Source organism: Adiantum capillus-veneris, chromosome 4, assembly GCF_014529385.1.
Source record: "Adiantum capillus-veneris isolate H3 chromosome 4, ASM1452938v2, whole genome shotgun sequence".
Classification (NCBI taxonomy): Eukaryota; Viridiplantae; Streptophyta; class Polypodiopsida; order Polypodiales; family Pteridaceae; genus Adiantum; species Adiantum capillus-veneris.
Window position 1 is genome coordinate 138,189,007 of NC_140934.1, and position 13,236 is coordinate 138,202,242.

Consider the following 13,236-nt stretch of genomic DNA (forward strand, 5'->3'; position numbering starts at 1 on the left):
GGGGTCGTGTCAACCTTAAAGACATAACTATCCGGAAAGTCATCATCAACCCCATTATTTGGCTCACCTATGTGTATCCGACAGAAGTAATCGGCCATGATGTGCCGCTTGCTTGGACGGAGAACTACGTCAAAATCAAATTCTTGGAATATTAGTCGCCACCTCTAGACTCTTCCTGCAACTTGGGGTTTATTCAAAAGATAGCGCAATGCATGATGATCCGTGATGATAGTGAAGTGAACCCCTAACAAGTAATGATGAAACTTTTTCAAAGAATACACCATAGCCAAACCTTCCCTTTTTGTGGTGTTGTAGTTGCGCTCAGCCTTTGTGAGCAACCGACTGGCATAGTGGACTGGGCGATCTAGGTTGAACTCCTTGCTAGGCTGGGTGAAGACTGCGCCAATCGCAAATTGACTAGCATCAATATGGACATGAAAAGGAGTGGACCAATCATGAGCAACTAAAATAGGTGCCTCAGTTTGGTGCTTTTTGAGATAGGCAAAAGCTTGGGATTCAACTGTTGTGGACCACTAAAATGGTACATCAGCACTAGTCAGGCGAGTCAAGGGTTGGGCAACCTCTGCATACATGCGAATGAACCTCCAATGATAGCCTGTATGGCCTCCAAATCTTTGAGCACCTTTGGGATTAAGTGGAGGGGGCAATCTTAAAATGGCCACTATTTTCTCAGAGTCAGGTGCTAAACCTTCAGCAAGCATGACATAACCTAAAAGTGTACCTTGAGTCACCAAAAAGTGGCACTTGTTTGGAGTGAGCTTAAGGCGCGCCTCACAACACTTCGAGAAGACTGCAGAGAGTTGACCCAGGTGCTCTTCCAATTTTTCCACCGAGGTGGAACATTGGGCATGAGAGAAGGTGGAAAAGTCATCCATGAAGATTATGAGATTGTCATTGAGCAAGGGACAAAATATGATGTAGACAATACGATTGAATGAAGGAGCATTTTTCAGCCCAAAGGACAACCTTTTGTAGATAAAAATTCCCCATGGAGTGACAAAAGTTGTCTTTATGTGGTCGCTAGGATGTATTCCTAACTGGTCGTAGCCACTGAACCCGTCCATGAAACTGTACAGTACATGCCCAGTGACATCTTTGAGGAATCTCTCAAAGAAAGGGGCTGGAAATCCATCTTGGATTTTCACCTTATTTAGAGCCCGATAGTCGACGCAAACTCGAATTTTGTTGGACTGCTTCTTGGGAGCGATAACCATCAAGAAGAGAAGATCTTGCCACCTCTGTGAGATTCCAAACATCATGAGATGGCATCTGATCGATATTAAAATCGGCATACTCTTCTTGTAGCCATCTCGGTGGAAGCTCGTCAAAGGGAAGTCATCTGTCACATAGGATAGCTTGGACTGGGGTAGGGTATCAGACACAGGTGAGGCTGAGGGTGTGGCATGGGTGAACTCTTGTAAAGGATATTTCTTACCCCTTCTATGGTCTTTGATAGGCTCACCAAGTCCAAAGGCTTTTATTGAGGGGCCAGCTGAGCTATCAACCTCTGTGAGCAATGGAGTCGGTGCACTGGGCTCAGCCTTGGAAGATGGTGTATCCTTTGGCAAGGCTTGAATGGAGACCACATAGCAAGACATAGAGTGGATAGCCTCCAACCACTCCAACCACCGGATCCATTCCCCCTTCAAGGTGAATAGGTTTCATTGGATAGCACGGGCTACGTATCGACATTGAATCAGTTCCCCAATCATGTAGTGCCTTTGTGTCTTGGAGCCATGGTCTTCCAATGAGTAATGGAAATTTGCCCTCTATCTGAGGAAGGTGCAGTACAAAACAATCTAGGTTGAATGTGAAGTCCTGTACTTGCAGAGGGACCGTGTCTACTATTCCCACAGGGTAGATAGTTCTTTGGTCTGCCAAAGTCACTGTAAAGGGAGCAAGCCGGGTAGGTTGGAGACCCAATGCCAACATAGTGAATTCGGGCATCAAGTTGATATCCGACCCACCATCCACTATGACACCGGAGAACTCGCACCCTAGAATAGACGTGGTGAGACGAGGACTCCTGTAATTGGTGACCGGAGTAGTGGGAAATTGAAATCATGTAGGACTCTACTGTTAAGTATGGAGCCTCATTTGCCCCTTGTAATTTTTGTATTGAAAACGCACATTTGTAAGGCCCCCATTATGAGGAGAATCCATCGTGCGTGAAGAAAAATCACTTACCGAAAAACAAAATCACTTGTCGGAAACCAAAATTTTCACGGCCAATCTCGAGCTGGAATATTCCTTTTTAGCCGAATATTATGGCCGGACGACGGCCGAAAAGTGGTAGAAAAACGACCGGTCGGTTGGCCGGTGAGAGGAATACTAAAAAACTATGAAAGGAAACCACTAGGTACTGCATCTGTACAATGGTGAGCTCCTGATTCTGTCATCCAAGAGATAGAGTTGTGGCCACTGCTGCACCCAAAGTATCAGACTGTGGAGATGGAGCCATCAAACCGATGGGAAAACTCTGGACTCTATGAGTGCTCTCCACAAACCGACTCTCAGCAAATGGAGTAGCCACCTACTACTCGAGGGATGGGAGTACCTGGCCTGAAGTGTACTGAGGCCGCTGACTCACACATCCATGTCGATGTGTACCTCTCTGAAGCCCTTACAAGGAGCCGTCTGTGAGGATGACATGTGTGCTAAGGAGCCAAATGTGCAAGGCTATTGAAATCCCTGAGGGTAGTAGTCAAGTTGCTACTATGATGGAGCACCTCTCCAAAACTGTCAATGACTGTGCTCTCCATATCTCACGGGCGTCTGTACTGATCTTGCGGGACGAGCCCACCCATATCCCATGGTAGCCTGAGGCTGCTATTGAAATCCCATGTCCCCCTCGACTAGCATGTTCCAAAATCCTTGCATTTGAGCTTTGAGGTCATCAATTATCTAGGACTTTACATGCAAAGCCTGACGCAAGGCAAAAATGGTAGCATCTCTATCATCAATGGCACTCTCTGCAAATATTACAAAATTGCCGAGGGATAGCTCCTTTCAGACTTCCTATGGCTCAATAATGGTAAAGCCATATGCAAGTCTAAAAAGAACCCATTATTAAGACCAAAGCTCTTGAGGTGTGCATGTTAAGTATGGAGCCTGATTTACCCCTTGTAATTTTCTGTGGTAAAAGCGCACATTTGTAAGGCTCCCATTACGAGGAGAAGCCATCGTGCGTGAAGGAAAATCACTCGCCAGAAACCAAAATTTTCACGGTCAAAATTCAGGGGCAACTTTAGGGGCCTCGAGGGCGGAAGCCCCCGAGATTTTTTTTTTCGCTCGCCGGAATATTATGGCCAGACGGCGGCCAAAAAGTGGTTGGAAAACGACCGGTCGGTTGGTCGGTGGTCGGTAGTCAATGGCCGGTGGCCGGTGGTCGGAAGTCAATGGCCGGTGGCCAGTGGCCGAATTCAATGGCCGCGAATTCAATGGCCGGTGGCCGAATTCAAAAGCGGACTTGGCTTCTCAAGGGCGGCCACACATGGGCGGATTGAAGGGTCCGATTTGGACTTATCTACACAAGGGCGGCTACACATGACTACCTCTCATGAGAGAGGACAGCCCTTTTGGCCTATAAAAGGAGGCCATTTCTACACACATTTCATAGTGTGAAGTTGATGCAACAAGGTGGGTGCGAGGTGGTGAGAATGAAGCAAGGCGGGAGCTCCAAAAGGGTATAATCCCTTTGTAAACTACTTCTTATTTTGAAGTACTAAAGCCATTGAGTGGCTGCTTTCCCGTGGACGTAGCCCACATTGGGTGAACCACGTATATCGTGTGTACTCTCTCTCTCTCTCTCTCTACTCTATAATCTCTTGTGTGTGAAATCTATCTCTCTCCATTAAGTAATCTACTCAATTATCTATTTAGCCACGTCTTATTTCCTAACAGTGAACCATATCCCACATAGTGGGCTCAACAAAATCGATAATAGATCCCAGTCCCACTTATCCTAATATAATTAACAAAATCAACCATTAATAGGCTACTTAAGGACCTCTCTTCTTAAGCAAGAAAAGAGTAACCAAATGCTCTGATACCAATGTAATGGAAATGGCCTATGAACTTTGAGAATAGCGGAATGAGGAATTAGGAATTAGGAATTAGGAGTGGGTCTAATATTGCAAAATTGCCGAGGGGTAGCTCCTTTCAGACTTCTTAAGGCTCAATAAGGGTAAAGCCGTATGCAAGTCTAAAAAGACCCCATTATTAAGACCAAATCTTCCAAGGTGTGTCCCGTATCCCACATAGTTGGCTCAACAAAACCGATAATAGATCCCAGTCCCACTTATCCTAATATAATTAACAAAATCAACGATTAATAGGCTACTTAAGGACCTCTCTTCTTAAGCAAGAAAAGAGGAACCAAATGCTCTAATACCAATGTAATGGAAATGGCCTATGAACTTTGCGAATAGCGGAATTAGGAATTAGGAACTTAATGAACTTGGCATGAACAATACTTTTGTAAGAGAGATAGTTTAAAGAACTTGACAACAGTTTTGGACCGGATTTTTATGGATCCGGTCCCTCCTCCGATAGGAATTTGTATTATAGATTCTCCCATAAAGAGAAACTTGGTACAATACAATCTTTGTGTTCCTTGTGACCTAGGTGATGCAATGAAGATGGAAAGCTTCATGCATCATGAACATAACATAGACTTCGTAAAAAGCATTAACTATCCCAAATCATTCCGAAGGCCTCAAACACCTGCAAAGGTGGAGAGAGCTAGAGGGGAATGAGGATAGGGAAGAGGAAGAAGAAACATTTATAGGACAAAGAAATAGTTCCTCACTTATCATCACTCTTCTTGCTAGCATACATAATAGCACAATAATGAAGATGGAGAAGATGGCAAGCTTAAGCATTGGAGCATGGCTCTTGGTTGGATTTGCATTCCATAGCCAAGAGTGTTGGTGTAGGCTCTCAACTTCTCTACTAGCTTGGAGAAGGAGATGGAGCTCTTGCACTTTTCACTTCGCACAATGAGAGTGTGTGTGAGTATGAGTGGCATAGTGTATCCCCCAACCAACCCCCCTTCTTGCTTTGGTTGACCCCCCCTCCCCCCCCCCCCCCCCCCCCCCCCCACCTTGTAGTTCATGCTTGAAGCTGATTGGACCCCTCCAGGCCTAACCAATCACATGCAAGAGGCATATCAAGCAACAAGGGTAGCTTTTGGACAAGTGTCCTTCTTTCCCCTTTGAGGGAGAGAGGCTTGATAATTGCTTAGATAATTATTTAATTAATCTAAATGCTCATTAGAACCCTTTTAAGCTTATCCAATAGGATTCAAGCACACCTCAAGAGCAACATGGGTAGGGACTTGACATGTGTCCTTGCTACCTCTTAAGGCTTGGGCTTACCTTGTGTGTGTTCTCTCTCATCCCCCTAGATTTAGGGCTCGCCCATACTTTGTAGGGACTGTTGACTTTTAGAACACAAGAACCTTAGTCAACAAGCACGACAAAGCACCTCAAGCTTGGGTAGAGTTCCACAAGCACCTCAGGCATCTTAGTCAGCAAGGACGACAAGCACTTAGTCAACAAGCATGACAAGCACCTCAATCTTGGGCCGGGTTCCCACCTCAAGCACAACCCTAGCTTACCTAAGGTCAAAGGACTTTTAACACTAACCTTTGGAGGTCTTCAATGAAGCTAACCCTAAGGTCTTTCAACTCCATTGGTTAGCATTGCTCTTTGATAGACCAGCTCTCATTTGGACTCCTTTACCATTGGCCCCATGTTGAGATAGATTAGTAAGCACATGTCTATATTCTAACCCTTGTTCTTGTTTATCCTCCCACATTAAATGTTCAGTTTAATATGAGAAAATCATTTGGGTTGGTTAGATGTTAGATTTTATGACAATACCTATCAAAAAATAGAATAATAAACCCTTGGCTTCAATGACATTCTCAACCATATGAGCCCCTGGTATACGTGCCTTACACGGTTCCACTGGCATGGATACATCACAATGCATCGTTGTATAGATTGTGAGCTTATATCCACGTAGTATCAAAGATGTGTGCCATTATCTTTGATCTGAATTCAATTGATAATATCTTGGCACATAATAGAATCCTTGCTTCGCATGAAGTCTGACAAAGCACTTTGCTTTGCACAATTGAGAAATCTCGAATAAAATGTTAAATTACAGAAGAAACAAGCATAACTCAAAATGGAATAACCTTGTCATCCACTTGTTGCCAGGTTTCTGGTAATTCATAAGTGAGAAGCTCACTCGAATTTTCCTCATAGCCATATGTACTGCTCGAGTGAGTTAGTGTATGTATCATATACGCCCTCTTGTGATGTAAAAGCGGCAAGTTCCCCGAAGTTCGTAAGCTAATAGCATATTCTAAACTTTTGAAACCGCGATGCCAAATGCTGAAAGGAAAGCCTTGCTTCACATAAGTACTCATGCAGTTCTAGTGCTTATAGCTAACAAATACTCTTGCCAATTTACAATGTCATAGCAAAAGAAATTCGACCTTGTCAAGCATTCAACCATGTCAAATTGTACCACTTGTTGAAAAGCAGAAAAATACTTGCAAAGTATGTACTGCGTACCTACTTGGCGTGATTATTGTTGTCCTTGAGCATATAGATTTGTCTTGATCGATGGATGTGAAAAAACAGTTTGCCTAGGAGCCATGCCCTAACAAAATTGCAAATCCAAAATGCGACATAGAGAGACCCATGGCATTTTTTCAGTTGTAACAAGTGGTCGGGGGACTTTTTTGTTTTGATTGCATCTCATAGACATTGCATGTCTTACCCGATCGATTTAAAAAAAAAAACTCCATACTGCACCTTGCCTTTGGAGTAGTTGTCTCTTTTGGTAATATCAAGTCTAGCAATAGGCCATGGTGACCTCCTTGAGATGCTAGAAAATTACCAATTTGCCATGGCTTTACTGCTAGGCAACCTTGCCTATCTACATCTTGTCGAGTACCTTAACCATTACAATCACAGATTTACCATTCAAGCCACAAGCCCTGCCTGTACTTGCATGTACTGCTAAGCCACCTTGGTTGCACTTTATTGTTGGCCATACTTACACTTTGACATTTATCCTTGACAAACATCCCTTGGAGCAAGCTCCCCTTCCGCCACAAGCAATGGTCTCGAAGCTTGCTTTCACAAGTATAAAAACTTCCGCAAGATTGAAATGAATGAAAAATATTAATTTCAATTTCATTGTACTTACAGGCCATCGAAAACTTCTATATCGCCATCTTCGTCAGATATGAAGCAATTGTCGAATTGATAACCAAGGCATGCATCATATGCATGACAGTTCTGCAACTACAGACGTGTTGCCACAGTTTGCCGCATGCCTTGCATATCGTACCGTTGTCGGCAATGTCATGCCCTTCATAGTCTGTGTAGACTTGGTCGATTTTTGCACCTCATGAAGTATTCATACTGACTTATCTTTTGTTGTTGGCACCTTGCCGAGCAATGAACTCCTCGCCTTTGAATCCTTGATTTTGTACTGCTGCTACCTTGTTGGATTGCTTCCCCCAACACAAAAACTTGTTGAGTTATCGAGGAAGCCAATTTATCGAGATCAGAGGTTAAAAAAAACTAAAAAAAGGAGAGGTTTGTAGTCCATGTGCACCCACCCTTAATCAACCTTAGTTGCCCAAGGCCTTTGGTCTAGGACGTTTCTAATATGAAAACAAATCTCTGTACATGGATATGTCGGATGATCGCCTGCGACGACAGAGAGAGAGGGAGGTTATGCGCTTGCTGTGATACTTTTCGACGTTCCGCTCACTGACGTGAATTTGCGGACAGACCCCTATGACCTCGTCAATACATGGCGCGCTCGATTTCGTGCAGGTTGGGATCACCCCTTCCCCCCTTGCTAGGGTCGCTGCATGCGCCGGTTCCAAAGCTCCCTCCTCGCCTTGTCAAGAATCTTTGTACACACCCTTCGACTTCCACTTGACCTCAATCGATTTTCCTAAAATCGTGCCCACGTCATGTTGGCTGGAGCTGAGAGAGAGAGAGAGAGAGAGAGAGAGAGAGAGAGAGAGAGAGAGAGAGAGAGAGAGAGAGAGAGAGAGAGAGAGAGAGAGAGAGAGAGAGAGAAATCATGCAACACCATGCAAAAGGCATGGAAGGCCCCCCCTTCCTGCATAGCTCCTCTCCCTTGAGCTCTAATACCAGTGTGAGACTAAGGGAACTGTCGTGAAGGATTCTCCGCCCTACTACACATAATATAGGCCCTTGGCCATCCATACTTAGAATCCCCTGTCCACACCTACCAATTGGTCCTTGGCCTGGGTCTATGACCCCCCTTGGGTTTGCCCATGACATTACAGAACAACTAAAAAAAAATCTTCCATGAGCTTCATTAAACGCTAAGTGACAATGTACTGACAAATTTTGAGCTTCTTTATTTATAACCTATAGACATGTATAGACTAGAATATTGTATTAAGAATGATCATAGGATTTTTAAGCTAGTAGGTTCATGAGCTTGCATTAGCTTAGGGTCATACTTGATTGCTTATGTTACATGCATAAATCTAAAAAAAATAGTGGTTTAATCTTCATAATAGTTTATGTGTTGTTTTTGCTTTATGTTGTTTACATTTTGACTATGATTAGATCCATCTTTTGGAAGCAAAATTTTACTTTACATGCTCTTTCATTGCACTTTATGTCCTATTCATATTTGTTGGCCTTTGATGCTTACAGATTCCTTTATGCTTAAACAATTAAGTATTCCTCCAAGGACATACTTTTCATCATGTCATCATGCTCTGCTTCAGTGGCACACGAGAACGTGCGTCAAATTAGGAGAGGGGAATGTTAGCAACGGCTAACACTTTATCAAATTTACACAAGTAAAGAATATGCAAGGAATGTGCACTATAATATTGTCGATTTATTTTGTATATATTATGGGCTCATTTTGAGTTCCAAATTATATAAGGTATGGCTAAAGGGCTCAATTCAAATCTATTGTAAACATGTTTGGAGTGCATGTTTACAAAAGTAGCATATATTAAATGATAAGGCATGCTTGGGTAAACTTTACTCTTTGTAACGATGATGATCATCAAGTTCTTAGGCTTTCCATGTCCTTGAACTCTTGATTCTTTTTAAATAATTATTTATTCTTTCTTTTTAATCCACTTAACATCGATTATGTGTATGTAAATTTGTATTAATGAACTTTAGATCTTTAATTTCTTTTTAATTAATCTCCTCTAGTCACACCATTGGCCATAGTGTGTGAAGGCTTTGCCTTCTCTCTCTCTACAAAGTGTGTAATCAGTGTTTGTGCATGTGTAGTAGCATTGAAGGGTTGGATCGGAATGGTAACACATTAATGTGAATTAGACATGTTAATTACATTGCTTGTGTATGTGTGTGATTAAGAGTTGTGAATAGAGCGATTAATGTGAAGGTTAATTTCAATCGCATAATGTGTGCAAAGTGATTAGTGAGTAAGTTTGTGTGTTTGACTAGAGGAAGCCTCTTCTATGGCTTCTCTCTATATGAGTAAAACGATCCCTTAAATCCTCTATTTCGATGCATCCGATGACGCTCATGCCTCCAAGCTCTAACGTGATTGTCGCTCCATTGATTGATAATTTTGTTGATCGTGGGTTGCAATTAGATTGATGCTACGATGACACCCAAAAATGTGTGCGAGTTAAAAGAACCCACTTTTGATGAAAGCTATGCATCCAAGATATAGGAGGCATTTATCATGACTAAGAAAGTAATAACATCCGCTTAGAATAGCATCCTCAAGAGTTCAATGCAAGCACTTGGGAAAAAATGGCTTGCAAATATATGGCAATAGGATAAAAAGCCTAAAAATGGCTAAAAATGGATGATGCGTCTTTGAAAGTACAAAAAATACATCTCATAGAATATAGCCACTAGTTGCCATACCTGCTGTGATGTGAGAGAATCGACAATAAAAAAGGTACTCTAATTGGTACAGCAGAAATTGTCTCTGTAGGAATGAATTATGCAAGCTCTGCTTGCATATTGAGGTCACTTTTTGACCATGATCTTAATAAAACTAGGATCCCCAATTCTATGAATGGCTACAACTGCATCACCCTTACTGCACAACCTCTTACTCTCATGACTACCCTCGAAGAAGAATTTAGAATCTCATCCGTAGACTCCAAATCGGCGGCACTCTAAAACAAAAAAATGAAAAGAAAGTCCTGTGAGGCTCTCAAATTAACGGTCCCATTTACAAACCAACAAAGAAATAAGGTTCCAAAGCTTCACATGCAAAGGTAAGTCAAAAAAGTTAGTTAATGTTCAAATGTATGCCTAAGTCCCTTCTTCACGAAGGCTTGTAAAATGGAAAAGATTCACTAAAAACCTGAATGTTTTCCTCTTCATGCAGCACCCTAGTTTTTAATTAGTCAAGCCTGTAAAGATAGTGCCCTCATGAAACTCTACTCATAGACCAGTACTTTGCAGTGCGTGCACAGGCTAGTGATATGAATGTTCCTAATGCCTTTGATGCAGAAAGCGCAAGAGTCAAAACACGCTAGGTGACATACAAACAAGCATCAAAACCTTTTAGCTCAGAAAACCCAGCCTTTAAAGGTTTTCCTCCTCAGCAAATATGATTAAAGACATATCTAAACATGGCAAAAACACACTGCATAACAATGAAAAGTAGAGCCAAAGACATTCATGGCCACACCTTTCGTAAATTCCATTGTGCAATATAGCCTGACTATCCACGTGTTTGTAGGACAGTGTCCACTGAACAAATAATGCTAATACACTACTTGAAAATCAACAACAAGGAACGCCATACATTGCCTCAGAAGTTGGACACTTTTCTGCTAAAAAGAACGAGAATCAAGCACCCTGAAATTGAAAACATTGTTAATGATGCTTACTACCTCCTTGACTTATAGAATATCGGCTTGAAAGTCTCTAAACTGATCCTCTTGCACAAGCAAGCAGAAGAGGTCCTCCATTTTTGTGTCTTTGGTAGTCGTATTCTGCACCATAGACCCACTAGATGCAAAGATGACTCCATAGGTGAATTTTGCATCTAAATAAAAGCTTCACAATCAAAGTGTCTAGCCAGTGCAAGTAGCGCCTCTCTAGTCCATATGCCGCTTTCGTTAATGTTGTTCACAAAGGGGACTTTGGCATCCCAGGATTTAAATGTCTCTGTCCATCAACCCGACGAAAGGCACAGATGATAAAATCTCTAGAAACGTTTAGAAGAGCCTACAAAATTGACCCATCTAGGTTAAGAACTCCATAGTAGACAAAAGGTTCTTTCACACAGGCAACTTACCTACATGAATAGAAAATTGCCGCACGTCTTTAGCATGCATACATTTGTTCTGTCGACAAATGTGTGCATGCTAGACACATGTGGCAATTTCCTTCTTCCTTTCAGCAAGAAAGAAAGAAGAGCAAATCCCCGACTCTGCACAATTCAACTGAAGACGAAACATTAACCAGATGTTGGCAATTTGAGAACAAATCTCTCCATACAATGCAATAGCCCCTTGACAGAACAGTTTTCAGCATTCTTATACTCATGTAAAGCATATCTTTCGAGGCAAAAATTTTCGGACCTTCATAAATGAACTGAAGGTTGAACACATCAAAATTAAAGGTTTCCTTGAGGAACAGCCTCAAACAACCTAGAATAATAAAATTTTGTTGATGTCATATCTTTGTTCTTCACAATCCATCCAGCAGCCTTTAATGCAGCCTCAATATCAGCTTCCGTGTGGAGATAGGCCCTGGTTGCCTTTGAGGGACCTGGGAAAAGTTCTCCTATTCTCTTCAGCACTGCAAGGAATGGAGTTTCTGGAGCAAAGCTGATAATAAGCCTCTTCTCTGCAAGCGATGCAAGATGGGCGATCATCCCTGCTGCTTTATCCTTTGGATAATGTATCAACACATCGATACATGCCACCGTGTGATACTTTCCCTTCAATGACTCGAGATCGTTTGTCTCGAAGGTCGGCGGTTTGAAGGGTTTGCTCAAATTTGAGCTTTTGAGAGCCTCTGCAACCTTCTTTTCTGCCTCTGACACCATAGCCGAAGATATGTCACTTGCTTTCACAATTGCGCCTTCGAGTATCATTGGAACGGTTAGACTTCCTGTGCCACAACCAACATCACACACAGTAACACCCTCCAACCCACCCTTCTTAAGAAAGGCTAGCACCTTCTCTACAGTTTCTGCATGCCCCTGTCTTATGTCTAGTTGCACATTGTTCACATCATCAGTTTCTCCATAGATGCGGCGCCATCGGTCAAATCCTGCCGTGTTGAAATAGTTACGCACTGCGTCCATTTCATTGCCACCAACACTAGCCGTCTGCTGTTGACGCCTCTTTTCGGGGTCAGCGAGAGAGAGGGCTGCGGCGAGGACGGCGATGAGGCCCCCACTTGCCAATGCAAAGCCTAGGCCTGAGTTGCTGATGCTGGAGCCTGTGTCCATGACTCCAAGAGAGAGATGATGCAATGCATGCGGCGTAATGACACCCATAAGAGAGCATGTTGTTGGAACGTACCTGCGGATGGGAACTGCCAGTGGGGATCCTCCTCGGAGACAGACCCGAGAGGAAGGAGGAACGGAGCTAAGCGGCTGAAACACTGCCATGCTCTACAGAAGGATGCGCACACCTGCCTTAGAGCGCTCGCTCTCTCTCTCTCTCTCTCTCTCCCTCTCTCTCTCTCACACACACACATAGACACACAAATACTAGCGTCAGGCACTCAGGCGAGGTTCGCCTTATCCAACGAAAAACTCTTCAAATCAGAAAATGGCCAGAGGACCGCTCACCAAAGGTTTCAAATGGGGGGGGGAGAGAGAGAGAGAGAGAGAGAGAGACGACCTCATGGTAGGGAATTTTTCGACAGATTATACTCATGTGTAGATAGATTTTACTCATGTGTATCTAAGAAGAGCAATTTGAATTTTGTTATTAATTTTGTTGATAGGTTTAAATGAAACATGCTCCCATGGGTTCATTTAGGGAGACATGTGGGAGGAAATAGCATTGCCCCTTGTGCTAGTGGCGTTCTTCTTCTCTCCTCTTAGTCTCTCTTCCTCTCTACTACAATATGTGTAGCACTCCGCTCTAGGAGGGGCACACACATGTGCTCTTGTGCTCCCTCTCACTCTCTGTCGCTTCCAATTGTGTATCCAATCTTGCGTATG

At 43.0% G+C, this 13,236-nt stretch overlaps 1 protein-coding gene across 2 annotated transcripts; it reads right to left on the reverse strand.

The window, feature by feature from the left end:
- Positions 1-11,498: 11,498 nt before the first annotated feature.
- CHLM (magnesium-protoporphyrin IX methyltransferase) lies at positions 11,499-12,836 on the reverse strand. Of its 2 annotated transcripts, XM_086511205.1 has the most exons (2): positions 12,587-12,836; positions 11,499-12,503 (listed from the first exon to the last, which is right to left on the reverse strand). In XM_086511205.1, exons 1-2 carry the CDS (start codon positions 12,762-12,764, stop codon positions 11,671-11,673), a joined length of 1,011 nt encoding a protein of 336 aa, XP_086367331.1. In that variant the 5' UTR covers positions 12,765-12,836; the 3' UTR covers positions 11,499-11,670. The 2 variants fall into 2 exon arrangements, with proteins under 2 accessions (XP_086367331.1, XP_086367332.1); XM_086511206.1 differs by having other exon boundaries at positions 11,499-12,823.
- Positions 12,837-13,236: the final 400 nt, after the last annotated feature.

What these genes read in the sequence shown, in the direction of transcription:
- CHLM (XM_086511205.1), bottom strand. Translation starts at nt 12,764, where the DNA reads ATGTGTGTGTGTGAGAGAGAGAGAGGGAGAGAGAGAGAGAGAGAGAGA. An exon ending in CTGGCAGTTCCCATCCGCAG is followed by an intron (nt 12,504 to 12,586) that starts GTACGTTCCAAC and finishes TCATGGACACAG; the next exon opens with GCTCCAGCATCAGCAACTCA.